Here is a 24096-nt window from a genome sequence, read left to right as displayed (position 1 = left end):
TCTCCTAACTGCGTTGTTAATAAGGTAAGTCGCACATTAAATAACTACTTAAATATTTTTTTTTTTACATAAACTATTGTTATAATTTCATAAGTATATCGGTTTCATTTTCAGGGCTCTTATTATGCTTATCTTAATTTTAAAGAAATAGGTGCCACTTTTTTGGGATCGTCTTTTTTCTATGGAGAATTCCTGTTAAAGACTGTTATGACTTCTAAAAATGGAAATATTTTGTGCATGATTGTTATAAATAGATTTTCAAAGAAAACTTAAAGTTATCTGGAGGAATTATATAAATTTTGTAATGAAAAATAAACAAATATCAATCAACAATACACTATAGTTTTAATTATTTCGCTAAATATAATATTTTTATTCTAATATTAAGACTAAAATAGCCTATAATTTAATTCGAAAACAATCTTTTTAGTTGATAAGTTTTTGTTTGACTATATCTACTATTTACTTTTTTTAGTATTTCACTTTTTTTTTGTAAAAATTGTTGGTGCTGGAGACAATATAACACTCGCACTATATAAAATAATTCTTTTTATAACAGGTATAAATAAATATCCGCGTGTTCAAAGTTTCCAATTATTTACCTATTTTTAGTTTTAAAATCTTTAATTACTCTCGAGTCTTTAAATTTATTGTATTTATACTGTGATAAGTTATTTCTGGTTTATATCAAGTAAATAATTCGTGAAATATTCTAATCGCTTATACATAAAGATACATTGTGGAATGTTTTTACGTTGTGGTGTATATTCATTCCAACAATTACTGTTAATAGCATTCTATAAAATGATGCTGGAATAGAACTTTATTTGTGTCTACTTTTTTCCAAATAAACATTCTAGTTAGCATTTAGTAGAGGTGTGAAAAATTTCAAGACGTTAACCAATGTCTGTTAGAAAATTAATAACACATTCTCGCATTTAATTTTTTTTTCATGTATTTTATATTTTAGGGCTGACGCATACACAGCCTTTGTATTTTTTATCAAAGATAATTTCAGTAAAGGTTTTTAATCATTATTACAAATTTAAAATCAGGAGATTTGTTTATTAAATTATTATGTATTCATACTTTGGAGACAAGAACTAAGTTTAACAAGTTTTACAGTCTACGTATTAACGTCATTATTTGAATTGATTTATTTTGTACGTTTAAGTAAGTCTTTTTTTATAACATAAGTATGTTTACATTTGCAAATAATAAAAAAATATTAAAAGTAAAATGAAGTAATTGTACAAAAATAGGATTCATTTATATAGGTTACTTATTTCACAATGTGTCAAACTTCACTCGTTTCTATTTAGTTACATACGGATACGGATTCTTATCCTTTTCCCTAAGAATGCGATAAAAATGAATAAAAATAAAGCATTGCTATTCTGTAAGAACTCTCATCGCATCTTTTTTGTGAAATGTTGAAAACGCCTTAGAGTTATTATACGTTATTTTAATGCGTGTGCCTTTGAATGTTGGAATTGTAATCAACGTTACATAAAATAACTTTCTAACATTTTACGTGCGTGGTCTGTTAAAGAGTTTCGAATATTACAGAATAGATCTACTGATATTGATACCCATTAAAAACTAATAATCATCCAAACGTTTATATATTGAATTAATTAAGCCAGTAAAATTGGAGACAGATTCTAGTTTCACATTGAGTGAGTTAACAAATTGTCACATTCTCGCAACCGAATCGAAACGTAATCGTACAAACAGAATGATCTAGTTGCGGTTCGGTCGAAGTTGGATCCGTATATAATATATATATGTATATGCAGCCTGAGTGAGCTCAGAAAGATAGTCATCTGCACTATACCCTAGCATAGTAAATTATTTGAAATATTGTTATTAAACGTGCTGTATGATCGAATTAGGACAACCATGTCCTGCAATGGTATGTGAACAGTTTTGATAAATAAATAAATAATCGGGATCTATATAATAAGTTGCATTGGTCCTACCTGGAATTGAGAAGTTTTCAAAGTTTTATCGGAATAGAATGGGCATCGTATCAAACTATTACAATTTAGTAGAGTTGGCCCCAAGGCTGCGATATACTAAAAAAAATACTCATATGACTTCATATAATTTCTAGTTGTAGTACCACAGTTGGAGATTCAAGCTCCAATATGTTAAATAACTCTAATATATAAAATTTTCAATAGAAGGAAACATTAACATAAAACAAAAAAAAGTTAACAATTTGTGTTTCTTAAATAAATAATAGTGCTTAGATTTTCAAGTTCATAATAAAGCTTTGACTTATATTCTATTTAAACAATACAATAAATCTATTAGTCACCCTTATAACCATCTTATAACTTATTAAATGTTACAAAAAAAGAATTTGCGTAAACAAAAGAAAAAACACATAACAAATTCCTATAAAAACCAATACAAATATTAGCCTAAAAATAATTAAGGTAGTTTATTACATAAATAGTTAGCACTTAGGTATATCAAAAATATGTTAAAACGTTAAAATAAATAAAAATATTTAAAAGTAAAAATTAAATAAAACCTTCATATAAAAATTTTTGTACTGGCAGGAAATATCGCACACAAGAATCAGCTACTTTTTTCCATAAGCTATGATCAGGTTGTAGTTAGTTCTGACGCTGACCGGCCCATCTAAATTATTATTAACGTGGTCAATAAGTTGCATGTCGCGAACTATTTTAACGTAGTCATCGAGAAAATCTTCCTGCATTTCTTTTGGTATTTTAAAAGGATTAACTGCTGTTACAGCTCCTAGAAATAGAAATTAATAAAAAATTAAAACATAAGTAAGTCTGTAGATATCTCGCGCTTAGTCTATTAAATGGTAGGTTTGAGATAAATCCATGACACAGTTTCAGTGCAGGTGTGAAGTGTAGCAAAATATCATTCAATACGTGCAAAAATACGAAATTAAATATCAACACAAATTAAGCACAAGAAAACTCAGTGTCCCTTCATTGATTTGAACCGCGAATTTAGTTAAAATTAACCTGATGTATCCACTGGGCTATCAGGACTGGCCCAGTTTTTACAAATACATAAACATATATATAATATATAAAGGCACTTCTTTCGAATTGAAATATCGAGTTTCTGTTGGAATTGGATGTTTAATGAATAAATAATTTCCTTAAATGTATAAAATGTCATGTTTGACAAAATCTTTATTATAAGTCGAAGTAACCTTAGAATGTCCATTTTTGAAATCATACTTATTCAGGCGCCTTAAGAGTAAACTTTTACGATGAAAGTTAAATGACGCTAAAAATGACAATACAACGTTAGTTGCGAAAGAGAGCTGAATATATGGATGTCATTTGTAAAAGTTAACTATATATATAGCGAAATAAAAGAAATATGTCAACTGGCTAATTTATGACTCCTTACAGATATTGTAATACCGTCAATTTATTTACAAAAAAAAGTCATGACACTTAATAATGGGATCGAATTTAGCCGCTGCAAATGAATAAATCGGAAAAATAATTATTACTTGTAACGCTCTTATGAACTACTCGCTCGTATTACCTAAACACACGCACTTTTTTATTATATTATCATGTAAAAAGTATCATCAGAACCTTACTTTTAACAGCTTCAAGGCTGGTGTAGATGAATGACTTTTCTGTGCATTTGACTTCCACCGCAGTGAATCCGATAGAGATCATCATTCTTTTAATTTCTTTTTCAGGATCCTAAGGAAAATAATATAATAATAATAATAAACCAAATATTTGGTATAATTATTGAGTTTTGTAGATATTATTTATTATATTTAAGACTTATTTTTATTTCCTAGATTTTTTTTTAAATCAATCTGAATTAATTTTATTTGCTAAAGTGATTTCAGAAATCATTTGTTAAAATATCGAAAAACGATTCCTATTTCGAATAAGTATATTTTACTAAAGCACTTAGATGTATCCGAATAATTTTTGCCCATGATTTTTGAAATAATAATAATATTTACCTGACAGTCATGGTATGGCGATACGAAGCGATCGACATCTTTCAGCCAAAAGCTCCATCTTGCGGTGCGAGCCAGTATGCGGTACACGTCGAATACCGGCATATGGCCCAGGAATATTAAGAGACAATCACCTCCCTTTGCCAGCATACTATGTATATTTGAAAATGCTGTTCTGAAATGGTTAATTGATAATTTTAAAATAACTAATTATTCTTATTGTCAACATTAAAAGCATCCTTAAAATATTAATATTGCATGCTTCACTAGTAACACATATTAATTTTCAATTTATAGTTACATAACTTGTATTGTGTTATATATATATAATTATTTTTATTTTGCTAGACGTCATGGGCATTGAAAATGAAAATAATTAATGTTTATTCAATAAATTATGTTATCTGATATCTAGTAGCTATTTGTAGCTATACAAAGGATATCTTTTAAAATATATATACATATATAGATATTAGGCAATAGATGTAAATACAATTGATTTTCATAATTCGATTACATTAACTAAAACGATATAGAACTAAAATGTATTTCATCTAAACAATTTCAAAAGTGTTTTACATTTTTGTTATCGTTTTCATTGACAAATTTGAAGGACATGTTAAACACGTGTGTTTGTGCTGCACGTCTTGTCTTTCATAATTGTATCCACAGTAAAAAAAAAAATACATGAGATTTTTTTTTAAATTATTATATGAAAACTAAGGAATGAAAAGTTTTTCACTAATTAAAAAATACAATAATTATATGAATAATTCAGAAAAAAAAATTATAATCATGTAACTTATTACGTACTTATATCAAACATTGTTAATATAACATTCTGAATACACTTACTCTTGATGTTTTATCCAGTGCAAGGTGTAAAACGAAAATGCGTGATCAAAATTTCCTCGAAGCTCGTTCGGCAAGTCACCCTCAATATCCAGCACCGTGAAGCTGGTGTGGTCACTCGCATGGTGCTCATTAGCGAATTGGACCATTTTTTCGCTAATGTCACAACCTACAAGCCTCTTACAATTATTGGGTATAAACTTTTTCAGGACACTCGTCGTCACACTTCCATCTCCGCAACCTATATCTATAACTGTATCTCCGTCGTTTTTCCATTTAATTTTTTTCGCATACTCTTCTAAACATTGAAGGGCATCTCTTTTTTGTAAAGTATTGCTTTTCTGATATAGTTCGGCATTATTCATTTTTATATCTTTGGAGGGTTATTTTTTATTCGGGTGCGCGTGCGTTAAGTCGCTGCGTTCGGTTCGGTTTCGGCGGGCAGTCTCGTCAGGAGCGTGGTTGTTCGTAAGTATTTATATGTGCCACCGATGCACGACATCGTCGACTACTGTGGCAAAGATGGTCGAGGAAAGCAGGGTTTAGTCTGGTTGAGGACTTTTTCTCGATATCTGAAAATGAAGTACTACGCACCTACATATAACGTAACAAGTGTCATATTGGAAAAATATGTGCATATTAAATATTTCTGTAAATTGTTTTCCTTGTTCCCAATTAGGAACAAGTTTAATATATATAATTATTATAAAAAGAAAGCTGGTAAATGCTGTCTTTTTCATAAAAATACTTTTTGATGTAGATGAATTAGGTTAACTACAATGTATTATTTAACTTCTTGAAATTATAATTTTTCTTATGTCGATGTATTTTTATAATAGCTATTTAAATATCCACATTTTACCTATAATAGGGCAAATAATTTTTAATAATAATTATTTTATTTTATTTCAGTACTATCTCGCAGAACCTGTTTTTTGACTTACATGTTAACTGACAAAAAACAAAAAGTTCATCGCAGGCCACTCATATTCTTACAGACTTGTATACATTTGTAATTATAAAAATATAAGTCAATTATTTTTTTAAAGCAAGCTGATAAAATATATATTATACATCTGAAATAAATTATTTCATTTTGTATGTTAAATGTTTTTCAATGTATTCAGGCTTAATGGATTCTATTAAAATTAATCTATGAAAGAATATTGTCTTTTTTTATATACCACCAAATATCTTCAGTTGTTCAAAAAAATCATCGAAAAATACTGTATTCAACTTGTAGAGATACTTTTGTACCGTCGTGTAATTTTTACGTGAAGTGACCAGCGGTTGGGAATGTGAATTATATTGAACAGCAGCAAATCGTAGTGATTATTACTTTAAACACATTTACAGTTTTATAAACAGAAATATCAACAGTCATTTATTAAATGCTTTATTTCTCATTTATACTTATGAATAAAGATAAATGTTTTACTAAGAAAGTTATGAAAATGAATAATGAAAATACTATATGAAATTGTACTTTCGACGACATAAGTTATTAAACTCCTTTCAATTTACAACATATAAAAAATTAGACATTCTTGTGATTTACTAACGATACAAGTACTCGTAGTACTACTCCTACTCGTAGTGTCTGTTGCTGTTTTTTTTAGAAAAGTGTACATATTTTGTTAAAATGTTTTGAAGCAAATCAAAATAATTTGCATAAATAGTATTTCCAAATGCTTTCCTGATTGAACAATTAAATACATTTTAGTTACTATTTCATATCAAAAAAAGATTGTTAAAGTAACTTGGAGTTCCGCCATAATGCTAAGCTTTAAGAATTTTGGTCATGACAATAACCAATTTAACTGTGTAAAAATTTTTAGAACTTTATACCTATTTGATCAAGAATTATTAATAAAAATAAAATTAACTAAATTTATATAAATTGTATAAATTTATTTTAATCAATTTGATAACCACTGTAACTGTTTGGGTTAAAATACTCATTAATTTTGTTATACACGATTCCTTATTAAATAGCGTATTTGGATCCGTCGTTTGTTATGTAATTATTTTGTTCCTTATTAAAATACGTATACTTGAAGTAACCTTATGATTATGAAGTGTCTATATTTTTATGGTATAGTAAGTCCAAATATTTTTAAAGACACATATGTTAATAGTTAAGTCAGTGAAGTAATATCTCAATATTTTCTCGGTCAACTTTTGTTTCGTTAAAACATCTTAAGCTGCTACTTTCTAAAAAGTAATGTCCATCATGTGTTTTATCGTTTGTGATGAAATATTTTAGTTTATCAATTATTTTAAGACACTAGTTTTGTAATTTGTTATAGAATAAACATTACAATAGATTTTTGAAATTTAAATATAAATAATCTTGAAAACAGATAAGTTTTAAGTACATATAAATTTTCCATTCATAAGTTCTATGGTTGCAATGAAAGAATGATTTTAAATACCCTATCACAAGTATCTCTTCGCATTTTCCTCAACACATATATTGTAACTAGTGTAATTCATACTTAGCCTAAAATAGACTCAGTTATCTTCATCTGATCGACAACCTCTTCGACTGAACATTCTTTTGTATCGTCGTATAAATCGTTGGCCTTGATCTCAGCTATTTTTATTTATCTCCTTTAAGCTATGTTTCGGTGACATCACGAAGAAGTACTTAGATTTATGAACTGAATAAGTGAAATAATGACTGGAAATATTTTTTCAATAGTTTTATTCTGAAGTTAATCTTTTAACAATTTTTTGCTGTATATTTTTGAATGCTTGAAGATTATTGAAGTTTTATACAATTTACACGACGTATACTGTTATATTTATTTAAGGTACTGAATTTTATAAGCACTGATGTGATGAGTGAGGCTATTAACTAAATTTTATTATTTTGTTTATCGTCTAAAGTACTTAAGGTTTAATGAAGGACTATAAAATTTGGTTTTAATTCTTTATCATGTAGTTTTTTACAATTTTGATTTGTGGTTTTCATTTGAGTTTATTTTAATTTATAACTAGCAATATATATTGAATTACTAGGTTTTATGATTTAAGTAGTGTAACTATTTGACTAAAATCTGGTATACAACTATGCATTGTACTCGAATAAGACAGAAACAAACGAAAATAGTTACTGTTGATGAAGAAAAGTCTGGTAAATGATTATTTTTAGTCAATTGGTTAATTATTTATAAAGTAAAATAAAAACTTGTCTTATAAATTTCTTATTAATTGTTTCATAGCTATCACAAATTGAAATACAACAAGAATGAAATTAAAAAAATACATACCCACGTACATTTTTCAGCTACAAATCAAATCAATTGCTTTAATCTATTGCAGTACAATTTTTTTCACTGATGACCAGAAATATATTCGCAAATGCACCTCTATATCATGACCTTAGCTAAACTGATTCGCATGTACCCACCTCGCGTTTGCATTCCATTGCGTATGCATTACGTTTTTTTAAATATTGCTCCTTAAATTATTTACCTTACAACCTTGGAATTAGACGTTATTTTCGTTTGTTGCTTTAAGTACGGATGGTTTGTATGTGGTTATTTTGGGTTATATCATTTGAAATTAATATCAATTGCATGCATTACAAGGTGGCTTTTCCATTAGGATGGTAGCATTTTTTGGCTGGCTACGTCTCGATTTTGAGACGTACTAAGTGAAAATATTTTGCAAACGATAAATAAAGGTATGTGTAGACTGGTTAAGACTTAAAATGCTCTAAATTGTATTGATGACATTGTCATGCTGCTCACAAATGTTGTGTAGGGCCAAGCGCATTCGATCTTCTTTGACCGTCCACGAAAAAGTGCATTGCCCTGGGTCTGCGTTATTCACCTTTTTTATTACCTTTATTGAAGTCGTATCTACTCAGCTGGGTTAGGAGTCTTGACCTAGCCTAATGTGATTTGCATTGATCATGTGCTTCTCTTCAATTAAAGGACGTTTAAACACAAATATTTATTTAATATTGCTGGTGCTTAAATTATTATTCTTTTTTCTTATTAATATTTGAATATGATTATTGGTTTTCCGTACTTGATTGTTTTTTTTTTTTACATATTTGATACAAAATTTTATTGGGATTATTTTAGTTTTGTTACTTAAAAATTTATTATTCTAACCGCCTTAGGCATTCAAAAACGATTTTTATTTCAGTATATGATTCACCCGCATATAAAAGTATACGTAATCCGTACAAGTATACCGTAGCCGTATGTATGTATGTAAGTAATGTTTGTAAATGAAGTATTGCACCTGTGTGTAACCAACGCATTTTGGTAATGTGCAGGCTGTAATCTAAACTTGAAATTCAAGGACGAAGTTAAAAACCGGCGAAAAAAATTCAAGACAGTGCATCCATACGCTATAATGCAAGTGCACTGTACATTTAAAGTGAGCCGCGTTAAGCAGTCTTGATACATGCTGGAGATAAATATCATTTTATTAAAAAAAACTGGAATGTTCTCTTGTCATCGGATGTTAAGTAGGATTTACTCTGAAATGATAGCAGAATCTAGTCGCGAGGAAGTGTCGTGCCTGAAATATCAATTTTGTTTTGTCTACTATATCGTGTTTCAATACAATGATGTACACTAATAACTCTCTCAAAACCCAGGTTCAATTACTACAGTTCAAGACAATATAAAATAAAAAACGTAACAATAAATATAGAGCATTTCCTTTTAACAATTTCTTAAGATTGTTGTGCATGTAAAACACCTGATTTATTAAAATAAATCAATTATTATTATTTTTAAATATATTTTGTAATTATTTAGTCGAATATGAATAATTTATTCGAAGCTTATTATTAAATAAATTGTAGAAGTCTATACTATAGATAGAGCTCTTGACGATCAATTTAAGAAGCCTGACCCACTCTGAGAAGGTTTCTTTAATAATGTTTATTCCTTAAAATAGGTTATTCTCTTGGGAAAGTACAGCATTTTTTTTTTTTAAGAACTTAAGTCAATCTTGAATTGTTAAAAAATATTATACTTTATATTGATGTATCTTTTAATTTAATAATAAATAATTATTTCTCCTAACTGTTACAATGTAAGTTAAAAGCTAAAATTAAGTTATCATTATTATATTCAATGTCGCAAAGTCCTTATGACATTTCACGATAAGCAGAAGAATATGAAAAATGTATACAGGCCACGATTATTTTAGAATTAAAAAAAAGTATATATACACGTGTCTAAAAAGATACAAAGTCTACTAATGTTTACTGTTAATTTAAACAAAATAAAATTTCCTAAGGTTTGTTTAGAATTCGACTTAATAGAATACCCCTATTGAAGACCGATATGACATATAACACAATTCTTGTTGATTGATGTGTAAATCAATTTTGTAGTGCTAAATTTGTACAAGAAGTTGGTACAACATACTCGCATATAACTCGCGTTGAACTGTCTTCGAAAAAATTAAATGCCGATATTATTTATGTTTTTATTATTTAATATCCCATATATGTATATACGTGTACTCATAAGTACATATATGTCAGTGGTTTTATTTTATCATTTAGGATGAGGAGTCGATAACAATGAATTTTCCTAAAGTTATCCTAATGATTTTAATGGTCAATATATAATAAAAATATCGATTTCGTAGTAATTTTATATAAATTACATAATATGTTTACTGCTATTGATATAGCGAAGTAGTAGTTGTTGTATATTTATATTTACGGACGTTTGTTTTACTTACGATGCTTTATGGGTTATGATCTTTCGTTTTGAGCTGATAATATATAAAAGAAAGATTCAAATTAGATCGGAATTATGATTCAATCAGAAAGAGCTGTTAGTTATTTTTGTTGTTGTATTTTTGTTTTTTTCGATATTTTTATTATTGAAGAAACACAATTAGGTAGTCTCCGATATAGGAACTTTAAAGTGTACCCTTCTAAAAAAAGAAGAGTAACGAAAGATGTTTGTTGTTATTTGACTTGCGTGTGAATAAATAGTAGTTTTGGCATTTGGTGATATGCATTTGATTATAAGACTGTATTTATAATATACATCTCCGGACAAAATCTACGTAAAATCAAATTACATCAGGGAAATGATAAAAAATTGTACAATGGATTTTGATCAGGTATAATATTAAAATTTATATTCCGTATATATTTTACATAAAGAATATATATATCTTAAAAAGGATTGATCGGTGTGAATAGCAGGTGGTTTAATTTACTTTTAAATATAATTTATGATGAAATGTTTTTATAACATAATTTTGTACAATTATGAAATTTTGTTTTAGTTACAATTCTATTTGGTTCTATTTTGGTACTTCCAAATTAAAGAAGCATTAATTGATTTCGAAATAAGTCCTAATCTAAATGATCAAGTATGCCCTGAAGTATTTATTATTATTGAATAAATCATAGTTTGGTATTTATATAATAATATTAGTTCAAGTATCAAAATTCGTGAGCGGTTCTGTAATGCAGTCGTTCGCAATGTCACCCCGCCCGAGTTCAATGCTCAAGATCGGGAGAAAGGGCTCGTATTTAGGGAATTTTATTTTACCGTATATATTTTTAAATGTTGACTTGTTAAAATGACGTAAATTGTGTAATTAAAATTTTTAAATACAATTAAATCATATAAAATTGTTTTAATTATCGCTTAATCGGTTTCTTTGAATAATAATTATCACTATAACGATTATCTTTACTTGCGAATACCGACTCTAATTGTGTGGAAAATCATTATATCGGCAATCAATAAATATATTTTTTTCTATTGTATATTTAAATGAACTCCTTATGGTCAAAAGCCAAATATCCTCACTAGTTTTGTATTCGTATACAGACAAGTCAGTCATGATTTTATTTATATATATAGCACATTCATTGTAATGCTCGAAATATAGTTAAATATTTCCAATAAGTCTATTACAACTTTAAATAAAATAATAAAGATCATGAAACTATTAATGTTTTTTCTTTTTATATTTATATATTAGTGTATAATTAGCGACCTTCCCCGGCTTCGCACGGGTGCAATGCTGATAATAAATATACTACATTCATTAGACAATACAAACGGTTATGTATAATAAGTTCGAAAATATTCATTTAAATGAAATGCTGTAATGGGCCAGATTGATCTGTATTAAATGCACAGTGTATTTAAGGTACTTCATTGGATAGACAGCGGTAAGCGACTTTGTTTTATAGTATGTAATGATAATAATAATAATAATTATTATTATTTTAAAATAAGCTCTGCTAAGCCCAAGTATTTTGAAACGTTTTTAAACGTAATAAACGTTATCTTCGTAATTGTTACATATCTCGTTCTCTTAACAATAATTTTAATTGCTTTACGTGACGCATCAAACTGGCTCGTTTTGTTGATGTCAGATGTTTCATTTACTTCAGAGATCCGTAATGATATTACTACAAGTCCACCTTATATCGAACAAACATAAAAAATATCGGTTGTATAATATAATCAAATTTAAATAATAATAATTATTTATCATTCATTCATTCATTCATATCAAATGGGTCACTACTGCTCATAGCTTTTAGTACTGTAAAAAATATATATAATTTCTCTAAGAACTAAGATTGTGTGGCCCTTGTGCCCGTGGCACTGGCTCACTCACCCTTCAAACTGGAAAACAACAATACCATATAACAGCAGAATATACGATGAGTAGTTGGTACCCACGCAGACAGTCTTGCACAAAGCCCTATCATCAAGTATAAATGTTTATAAAGTTATTAATGTTTTAAATTAAAACAAGCAATAAGTTAAACTTTTTGTAGACGTATGATTTTGTGTAAGCATATTTGGGTACCCCTCATTCAATGTTACTTTATCGTTAAATAGTAAATACTTTTTATTATTGTTTTTGCATCAAGAGTGAAAGAGCTATTGTAATTACACGCTAAAGGGATTATTATCGCATCGCATCGTAGTTTCTATGGTTTGAGGGAGAGTTCTCTTTGACTATGATAGTTTTGGTCAATATTTCTCAGTGCCAATGTCTACGTGTATTAGTGAACACTCATCAGTTAGTCTATTTGTCTCCTATGATAAATAAAAATAAAACTTGTTTGGAATTACATCTAACATTCCTTACTGCTTGTATCTTAATAGTCGACCTTCGAGTAAATGACCTTAGGCTTTGATGATGAAATCAGTAAGTGAAAGTTGGAAAAAGTCACGGATTGGACTGAGATGTATGGGAGGGCAGTATATTTGTATCATTGTGCTAGTATATACATACGAATGGAGAAAGTAGCTGACCTTGCGTTTATAGTGCATTGATAGACAACAATTTTGTTTAAATGCAGTAAAAAGTTTTACGATCGTTGTCTGCTTATGGAATTTTAAAGCTCGAGATAACTAAGTATATGTTTTGTGAAGCTTCTCTAAAATCGAAATCTTATTTGTTGTGGTCAACATTTTATATATTTTTTTAAAAGATTTAATTTTTTAAATTGATGTTAAATATAGCATAGTAATATATATCATTAGATAGTATTATAATTTATTCTTTCCTTTATATATTTATTATTATAATTACAGTGTAATAATAATAATAAATTATCTGAATTCTTCAGTGCCCAAAGGAAGGAAATATAAATCACCCAATCTTCACTATCTTAATTTACTCAAACCAATTAATAAAACTAATTTTATTTTATTTATAAAGAAAACGAGCATATTTTTGTAATGAATTTAAAAAAGTTTTTAAAATGGTTAACTCGAATTATTGCAAAAATCGTACTTTCGTCCTCTCCCAACCAGTTAGTGAGTGCATTGCCCTACGGACATTACTATCAAAATTTTAAATTGGTATGGTTTCTTTGTCACACTTACGTCATTTCCGTCGGCGTAAAAGAGTCGGGTGCCGAAATAAATTGTTTAAGCGCCGTACGCCGGTTAAAATTGGTCTCTTATTGAAGTCCCAATGGTTCAGACATTAAGGCAGGTTATGTTTGAGGTCATAAGAGTTGTCGTAGGCTTAGAAACGTTTAAGCTTCTGGTATACTAATTGACATAATTGCAATTAAGACTAGTATCGCATATTTTGTTATATTTTTTTATGGAAAAATTGTTTTTAGCACCGATAACTTTACGTTTAATTATTATTCTTATGATGATCGTTTGAATTATTTAATTAAAACAATTAATTTTAAGTTTAAAATCAATTAAAATATTTGAATATCCTGAAACATCTATTAACTGTTAGTCTTACGAAAGTGAATAAGAAATATTATTTTGGAACGGGTGCAAGACATAAGTTCCATAGATATGAAAAAATAAGATTTACTCGACGTCTATAATTATTAGCAAATAAATAACTTTAGGGTCATATTCAATACTTTAAGCGATGTAATATTAATTTCAAATTTACTTATTCTGTTAGCGCCGTGAGAGCCATCTACATCTTAACTTAAACATCAGTTCACATTGTAATATGAAGATTCAGTTACTCCAACAGGAGGCTTACTCGGTTTGTTTGTTATGAAATATTTCGTTAGAGGGCGTTGTTTTACAAAAAAAATAAAAAAAGTCGAGTGTTAATCTCGACGATGTTATTAAACTTAAATAATCATTACTAAATATTATTTTATATTTTAATTACTTTAGTAGCTAAATATATTTATTATATAAAATATTAAGTATTCAATAAATAAGAATGTTAGGTAAAAAAATTATGCTTGAGTTATGTCTCTCTTTAATTATTGGACAATAATGGTTAACAATACCTTTGATGACAAGCGATGACAGATTTAGTATGATGAACTATATTGACTGTTAGCTTGAACAATATAATTCTCATATTGAAAATTGTAATTCCAAAGTTTTATTTTTATAATTTATTTATTTATAAAACTACTTAATATAAGTACTGATTAATAGTAACGAAAGATTTTCTGGCTAATATCTCTCAGAGCGAGTAATAAATTTATTTTTCTGTGATGGTGATAGTATCTCATATCTTGAGAGCAAATTTTGATATGAATCATGCCAATGGGAACCGACGCTAGAAATAAACCAAGGAGGATCTGATTCAGTTAAATTTTTTGATTTGAAGTTCATTATGGTTGAAAAAAGCGCAAACACTCGATGAACTCTAAAAGATTCAATGGGGATGCTTCTTAGACTAAGCAGACAAAACGCTACTACATCTTTTTTAATATAATCACACTGGCATATTGTCAAATTCATAATACACGGATATAAAATTGAAAAAATTCAAACAAGTTTAGTTAGTATTCATTTTGTTTTATAAAATGTACATATATGTGATTGACATTATATATTGACTAAAAAATAAATACCCGGGCTTTATATATAAGCGAATTTAAAGATTTTGTGAAATTTAAATTTCAAATTGCCTTTAATGTTAAATTTTCAGTCGACTGTCAGTTCAAAGGGTCATTTGAGCAGATCAAGAAAAATCGTCAGATATATTTTAGGATAACACAAAGATGTTGCGCTGTAATTGTACTAATGTAGTTTATTAAATTTTCTGCGAAGAAAATTGCGACAGTTAGTGCTACTAAGTTCATAATAATCATTGAAAGAATATTTGTCTAAATCATTATTATGATATAGATGTAAAATCGTTCAATTTAAACGAGAAAAACGCAATAAATTATATATATGTAGTAATCTGTATGTATCGAGACGCAGTAAAGCAGCGAGGTGGTTCGAATCTGACCCGATGAAAGTAAATGCCTCCGTCTGTAACTTTGCTCTGTACATACTATTTTGTGGATAGTTCACTTTATGAACTGCCAAAACTTAACGGAATTCAATGGTGTAATAAAGTAGTAAGCATTGTAAAGGTTACGACAATGAAAATTTACGACTTATACATTTTTAGCTCTATGTTCAAAGTGACATGGAATGTGACCCTTCTTATCTTCTAAAAGTGTAAATAAAGACTAGAATTGGGTCTCATGGCTTAATGAAAACTAATTACATACGTTTCTTGTAAAAAAAATTTATAATTTTTATATATTTTTTGTCGGATTGAACTATAACATCTGTGTGGAGTTATACAATTCAATAAGGCACCATACAAAAGCCTTTTTACTTCTTATTTATTTATCCAAATTCGATATTAAATTATACATATATTTTTTTTAAATATTTTTTTTTTTAGTACATAGTTACTTTTGACACTTGATGGAACTGGATTTTAGACTAAAACAAACTAAGATGTCGCTCTCTAAAAAGAGTTATAATGCAATTTTCTAGCATACATCTACATCTCAAATGTTTAGTATGAATTATAACATAATGTTACTTTGATATTAATCATTTAATTTATTGTATTTATTTCGTATGTCATCAAACTCGTAATGAAAAAAATTGAATCCTCGACGGCACTCTGAAGAAATATGGTGCGGTCCGAAATTAAAATTTGTACCGTCGCTAAGTTCAATCCTACATACAAAGTATTATTTACTGACGCTCACAAACGCCTGGCCGGCACACCGAAAGAAAAAGTATACAAAAATATACAAAAAGCTTTCCTAAGAATAAGCAGGACGGAGTGCGGATCTTATTTTTCTCGCGGACTTTTCAGTCGCTCTCGGGTGGAAGGAGGTGGGTATGTGGGGGGGGATCCCACCACCCACTGCAATAATACTGCGTCACTATTTTGCGCCATTACCTACACTCGCTTCCTATTCTATAAGTAGCGTGGTTTGTAGAACGTAATTCTGTCGCTTGGTATATATTAAAAGGATATTAAGATTAATGAAAGAACGCCTAAACCTACAAACAAACTTTAATACATTGTGGGTTAACCTTTGAATACTTCTGCTTAATAGAAGTGGAAAAGCCTTTGCACTTCGGCAGAAAGTTAGTAAGTTAGTACTAATTTTCGATTATTTATAACGAAAAAACTTTTTTCAAGGTTATTATACTCTTTACAAAAAAATCGATATAAAATATAAAAACAATACTCTGGTAAACACAGATGAAATAGCATCAATAACTTTAACGAAGTGATTTTACTCTTAATAAATTATTAAAAAATTTGGAAGCTTAGTAACATGGCGAAGTAAGTTACGTTCTATGTCTTGAAGATTCAAATACATAGCGTTATGTGGAGCACTCCTTTATACATAGTGCTGAATGCGAGACCGTTCCAACTTTTACATTGCTACCTCAGCGTTAAATTAAGCCGGGATACATAAAAATATTTACGACTCAAAAACTGTGAGTTTCTTGTTATTCGTTTAAATTGTCTTGACAATTTATTCTACTATAATAATAATAATATTATACTTGCTTAGAATAAATATTTATTTATTGCATTTGAAATTATGTAATAAATAAATTTTACTACATTTAGTAAATTCAATGGCAAACGTCGAACTAAAAATTTCTCATTCATTTAAAATACAAAAATATAATAACCCGATCGTTTGTTTGCTGTGTACCCGTATTGATAATAATTAATTCATGATATAATTATGAACATTGACAAGTTTATTAGTATTTCCTATTATTTTTAAATATTTAGAAGAAAAAAAACTAATTTCAGGGCAGTTCTATTTCTTAAAGACAGTAACTATACGAGATTATAAATCATACAATTTCATGATATTGTAAATAAATGATAAACGTGAAATTAGAATCACCCTTTCATAATTTCTATGCGATCCTAACGTTTCACGTAAAATGATGTAGCAGGCGATAATTTAGCGAAACTATGCATCGTCTAACAACGACGAGGAAACGCGTATTATTGACAATCAATACGTGCAGCCATAATACAAGCACTCGATTGAAGCGGCACAAGCTATTATATCTTAATTGATATTATACTTCCCAAAAACAGTTGTGTTACGCAAATTAACGTAGTTTTTTTGTTCGGTCGTACATATGAAATAGATTTTGTTAGTATTATTAATGTACTCATAAAAAAAATAATTGAAAGAGTTAACAAAGATCAATTGACAGATTTTTTTGAAAACAAGTTCTCTTTGAGAATTTTTATTAGAATTATATTTAGTCATCGACGCAACGAATTATCTATATATAAAATGATTTTTAAACAACTTTTATATATTATTCAGTCATATACATATATGTATATACGCTTATTTTTACAAACATTTTCATAATTTCGTTGGTTCAAAATAAATCTATTACGTTTTGTTTATAAATAATGATTATGTGTGCTTATTCAAAATATTCATGACACATTATAAGCGTAGAATATATTATTAGAACAATGTTTAACAACGTTCTAATACATATTATAAATAACTGATTCAGGAATTCAATTAGCAGCGAGGTAATATTTACAAAACAATATGGAAACAACTGGCGGCAGTATAAAAGCTCAAACTAGAGTCAAACAATGTTAAGCTTTAATAAAACTCCATGAATAGTTATACATAGACTGGAAATGCAACTATCTGCTCTGAGGACATCTAAGCATACCGCTGCAGATATAGGCTTGCGAGACACAAAGTATTTACCACTCGACTAGTTCAAAAACAAATAAAAGTTACAATGCGTGTTTCCAAGAGCAGTGATTTGTTTCATCGTTCAGAAAAAGCAATGTATCGAGAGTAGATAAGAGTATTCGTCGGTAGTAGTTGATAGGTGAATCTCGTTTGGTGTGGGTGTGAGGCGACGGTCCTTTGATTCCGGCGAGATTAAACGTGCGGCAGACGGTGGCGCCTCTATCGATTGTTGTTGTAATTACAACGCTATCCTCGCCCAGTCGCAAATGAAATTGTTCGGGACACAGCCTGCTATGGATGCCTGTGTGTTATTGCAGTTGTCAAGCGAAAACGTTGCTTATTTGAACCGTATGTCGTCGTAAGCGTACGTTTGTATGTTTAGTTGTATGGTAGTGGTTTATAATATAATTAATTGGTTGGTCGGAACTATCTGTCCCATACCGTGCGAAACGGATGTGTCGGCTGTTTCTATTGTTTAACATACATTATGGTACTATATAAAATAATAGCATTGCATTTAGAACTATTTAATAATTAAAACACAAATTGAACTATTTATAAGATGAGGTCTTAAATTAATAATTCATTTTGAAGTTTCATTGCGCTAACCAATATTGGTTCAATTATTTCAGTTTTTTAAAGACATAATATAGTTTATAATAACTTACAGATTTTCAATATACACATATAATATAAAGTGACTCTTTTACAATGTTGTAAAATTATAAAATAATATATAAATATACGAAAGGTTTTCTAGTATCAGTTACGTCTGCGCAGTGAGCATTAAGCGGCCACAAATCCACATTCGAATCCAAAAAACGAATGAGAACCGAGAGAGCAATCCAATAAAACATTCGTAGCCCTAAACGTAGATACGTCTACGTGACGTAGACGCCTACTGATCACGCATGCGTATAGCACTCGTACAGAACAAACGGACAGTGCCAATTTCAATCGTAGAAAAAAATAACCAATTCGAAATGGAGAAGGCTTCGCGGCGACCAATGGGAGCGCTTACAGTCGTCATGCCGACTGTGTGGGCGGAGCGAATGATATCTAGCATTGGAATGTGCGTTGTATTTGTTTTGCTGAATGCGAAGGCTTTATTGCTCGGTGTTTGAGCTTCTTTCTCCTTGAGGGAGACAGAGGCGGAAACCGCGATACGGTTTTGAGAAGAGTCATTCACATTATGTACTCAACTCCTTCGCAGCCTATATCTACGAAATAGAGAATTTGTAGGTATCTCTAGTTTAACCTTAAATTGACTTCGAAATGTTCTTCATAAATAAAATTATTTAATAAATATCAGACTTTAAGAATAATCCAATGAAAAAAAAAATATTTTTCAGTTGATCGCGAGATCTGAGGCAAATAAGCTCTTAAGAACATTAATACTGTCTTTCCATTTATATATAACAGTAAGTATTGATTTTTCGATAGAGAAAAAACGAAGGCAACGATCTATGCAGATCTGGAGTGCTCTCGGCACATCAGATGGCACCGGCGGGGCAGCCTCCGCAGACAATCGAACGGTGGGGGGTACCCCCCACTGGAGGTTGGGAATGGCATAGAATAGAGCCAGCTACACAGATGTATGAGTACAAATAGATTTCATTTCGTTATAAGCTCGCTACAATATATTGTATACAAATTTAATAAACAGGTGTATCGAATGTGTCTTTACAAATAGATTTTTGATTTATCATTCGGTCTTTCATGATATCGAAACAAACATTAAATTATCTTTGATGATAAGACGATTTGTATGTAATTATTGAATTATCTAAATCATATTAAAATTATAATATGATTTATAATAGCATTCCATCTTAAGTTGAAAGTAATCTTTTAAATAGTATTCCAATTTATATTGCATTATTGCAATTTAAATTGGAATACTTACTATTTAAAAGATTACTTTCAACTTAAGATTTAAAATGACCAAGGAAAATTACATAAATAACTTATAAATGGTATGTTTGTTTTTTTAACTTACGTTCTGTTAATATATTTATTTTAAGGTTTATCAGTTTTATAAGCTATACGGATACGAATAAATATTTTTCCTTAAAAAGTTACGCTGTTGCGACGTCTGCTATTTCAAAATCTTGAAATTTTGTGTGTGTAGATTGTTTTTAGTCCGTTATCTAAAGTATATTTAGTATAACACAAAATTGATTTTGATATTAATAATATGACTGTTAAAATACACAATTTATTCACCTTTATACTTAATTAGCTATTTTAATGATATTATTGTAAATAAATTTAAAATATAATATGTCACATTTTTTAGTTACATTATTTGTTTCATATTTATTTAGTACTTTGCTACAAAAAAGTGTAAAATCATATCTGTAGCATTATCTTTGGTAATATCGACCCGTCGGCGGCGACTTCCCATTCTCGAAGTAAAACACGGCGGGAAGGAAACCGCGGGATAAACCCCACCGCCCCCTCGCCCGATCTTTACGTTTCAGGAATAAATATTTCAGAGCGTGTGCTTCGGAAGTTAAAGCTATGTATCGCCCGAGCTGTAACAATCCGAGAATGAGAGACGTTGTACTTTTATGTAACTTGCCGTCGCTGAAGGCGCTTGCGGTGTTTATCTACGATGTACATACATTTTATATACAACATGAGTTTTATACGATATTTGTATATTCAAGTGAATTACATTATTTTGATTAGAAGTTCATAATTATGAGATATTTTAAAATGAAAGTTTTGGAATGTTTATTCAATTTAAATTCAATTATCTGATTTACGATGAACTTTTAAAAAAGGTGAAATCAGTTTTTGTAATTATATTGTTATTACTTTTATTTCGATTGTACAAAATTATTTCACATGTTATTACATCATTATATCTTACTCCGTTTTAGATGTTTTTATTTTTAAGTCCATTACTCAAAAACCTTGATTTTAATGTCTTCCTTCACCAAATACTGATCTTATCTGAATGTTGTATCCAACATTAAGATTAATAATTGAAAAATCATGTAATTAAGTAGTATAATGGGTGAAAGTAATATTGTAATAATTAAAGTTTTATTTCTTTGCTTGTTTTATTTTATGTTATCCTTGCAAAAATTAAAAATCTAAATTGTCATATAACTTTCACTTGACGGTAGTCTATATACATCGACGGTTCGGGCACTCTTCTGGCGAAAGCTAGGATAACTAGGAGAAGCTATGAAAGTAACCATCTGGGTTACTTTCATAGCTTCCCACTGCTTTTTATGGGAGATTTGTAATCTCAATACTTTGTAACAGAACATTCTGTAATATTTTATACAAAAAAAATGTTTTTTTTTTTCATCTTTATATAAATATGTATATAAGTGGAATACTATAGGATGACTCATTTCGAGATCTATCGGAACAACTTTTTGTGAAGTAAATTCCTACTAAGAAAGATTTTTAAGATATTTCGCTGTCAAGGGGTGGGGTTGTAAAAGGGATATGTAACTTTAAATGAATTGTAGCTGTCTAAAGTTGGTAAAGAAACCTCTATTTAAAGAAATAGCATAAGATAAAAATCTTGTATCATATTTACATTTGCCAAAACGCAACGAGTAACTAGTATCTTAAAAGTTAACATGGTGTGTCGTATGTGTATTGGTTTTTTATTGTTATCGTTGTTGAATTTTTATCGTATTTTTTATTATTTGTAACTAACCAACATTGGCTTGATTAGACTAGAATGCCTTTTATCAATATGTTTATCTACCTTTGCATAATATTTAAAAATAAAATAAATAGATTATTTTCCATAATGAGCGAATAGTAGCGAGTAAGTAAACCTTGAAATTGCTCTTTTTTATGGATAAGATTTTTCAATTAACGAAATCAGTCGTACTTCATAGTATTACTTCATGCCTTTTCTGCGCGGATATAATAAAATAGTGAAGAAATTTAAATTAATATATAGTATTTTTATTGATTGAATCAAAAATAATTATAAAATTAAATATGCTTAACAGCAACGCGAATGCAACGAAAGAGTTAAATAGATGTTTTGATTGCGTTGTATGAGTGCATTTACACGCAATATGTATATATACATATTGAATTATATTATTATATATATAATATTGGGAAATGTTGGTGTATTTTGCGTTTTCATGTAACTAACAGTTTAAGACGAGGCACCGATTTTCGAAAGTTGGTATGGAGTATGTCACGGGTAAGAATATGTGCTTCTTTTTTAATTCACTCCTCAAGGGAGTAAAATTTGGCGGTGTCGGTTTGTGTATTATAAGTTCAGTTTTATACATATAGAGCGGGTAACGCCGCATGTTCAGCTAATGTTCAATAAATATGTCTGACATATTTAACATTCGATACTCGACTTGATCGTAAAATCTTGAAAACTTACTTATGTTGATACGCAGCCTGACAGTTAGCAAACAGTAAACTCAAATTCAATGTGGAAGCATTACACTAACTTATCATTAAGCAAAGATATGGATAGTAAAAAGCTAAATATCTTCATATTTGAGTAAACAAAATCTTTCTTTTTTATATAAAAAAAACATTGAATTTAAAATTATTGTCTGTAATTTTAAAATAAGTGCCTTTTTAAACTTAATATGCCTTTTGGAAGAAATCGAAACAAAAATAAGAAATATGTTTATTTTTGTGTCCATTATCTATTAATAGATAAGTATTATTAATCTGGAGTTATCTTCAAAATGAGCAGAAATTACAAAAGTAAATATTAATTCGATTATTATATAGAGCAGAAGGTATAACGTCCATTTTCAATTAAAATTGCTGACTGATTGATTATGTGATTATTGCTTAGTTTTAGGTAATTTTTTACTTGGGTCAAATCGCAGTTATAAATATAACTGCCATATATTGCCACAACACGCCATGTTGAGGAAGATTTCAAAAGAAAAAAATATTTTTCTTTCCTTATTCACTGAGATCATGGTATTATTGGCTATAGTGTAAAATGTGTAAGGTCATTCCATAATAATGATGAGTTTTTATGAAATATAGACGTTGTCTGCCATGCACTATATATTAAAGCCTTCTCCAAACCGTGTTGCATCTTCAGTTTTATATATAATGGTTTAGTAGTTCTTTCAGTTGGAGAACACACAAAAATCGTCTCCCCGTTTTGGATAGATGATAATCGATGCTTTACTGCTGAGAATTTCTTACTTTGAGAGATTAATGCACTTTATAACATACAAATAAAAAGTTTACATTAAAATTTAAACATGAAAATGCAACAATCACTTATACTAAAAACATATATTTTATTAAAAAAAAAATGTTTAGGAAAATTGAATTTCATTTTAAAATACCTGTTATACCGTCGTTGGTAATTGGTATTGAATAAATAACGTATAATAATTAATTTAATAATTGATACAGTTGATTGATTTATTGATAAAGTAAAAATCATTTGAATTTATTACTTATGACGAAATTATATGGATAAAAAGTAAATTTACAATTATAATTAATTTTTAGAAAAACAAAATTAAAACTAAATTATAGAAACTTATGTAATAAAATACTTACTTTAGAAGTGTTCTTGGCTTAATAAGATTGTGTTAGAAATACTTTGAACAGAATTTCCTACAGAATCGGAGACAAAAACTTGTTGCGAACTGACTGGTCCGCGTTGAATGAAACTAAATGAATTACTTCGAATGAATTATGTTTAGAGTAAGAACGCAGGTATTACGCAGTAAATCTGATTACGTCTTAGTCAATGTCGTTTAACCAATTAGTAATGGCAGAGATTCAA

The 24096-nt window shown here is 28.9% G+C and overlaps 1 protein-coding gene across 5 annotated transcripts; it reads right to left on the bottom strand.

The window, feature by feature from the left end:
* Positions 1-2439: 2439 nt before the first annotated feature.
* LOC125066285 (juvenile hormone acid O-methyltransferase) lies at positions 2440-23964 on the bottom strand. 5 transcript variants are annotated; one of them, XM_047674310.1, is made up of 5 exons: positions 23868-23964; positions 4844-5426; positions 3992-4163; positions 3608-3716; positions 2440-2772 (listed from the first exon to the last, which is right to left on the bottom strand). In XM_047674310.1, exons 2-5 carry the CDS (start codon positions 5203-5205, stop codon positions 2594-2596), a joined length of 822 nt encoding a protein of 273 aa, XP_047530266.1. In that variant the 5' UTR covers positions 5206-5426; positions 23868-23964; the 3' UTR covers positions 2440-2593. The 5 variants fall into 5 exon arrangements, with proteins under 5 accessions (XP_047530266.1, XP_047530264.1, XP_047530267.1 ...); XM_047674308.1 differs by having other exon boundaries at positions 4844-5412; XM_047674311.1 differs by lacking the exon at positions 23868-23964 and adding an exon at positions 8116-8226.
* Positions 23965-24096: the final 132 nt, after the last annotated feature.

Source organism: Vanessa atalanta, chromosome 9 (genome assembly GCF_905147765.1).
Source record: "Vanessa atalanta chromosome 9, ilVanAtal1.2, whole genome shotgun sequence".
NCBI lineage: Eukaryota > Metazoa > Arthropoda > Insecta > Lepidoptera > Nymphalidae > Vanessa > Vanessa atalanta.
Note: the sequence above shows the minus strand (reverse complement) of the source record. Positions and strands in the feature narration are given on the sequence as shown.

Excerpts from the sequence above, each read along its gene's own strand:
- LOC125066285 (XM_047674310.1), bottom strand. The coding sequence starts at position 5,205 with ATGAATAATGCCGAACTATATCAGAAAAGCAATACTTTACAAAAAAGA. Across the intron at positions 4,164-4,843 it reads CACTGGATAAAACATCAAGA|AACAGCATTTTCAAATATAC; the intron begins GTAAGTGTATTC and ends TAACCATTTCAG. Across the intron at positions 3,717-3,991 it reads CGCCATACCATGACTGTCAG|GATCCTGAAAAAGAAATTAA; the intron begins GTAAATATTATT and ends TATTTTCCTTAG.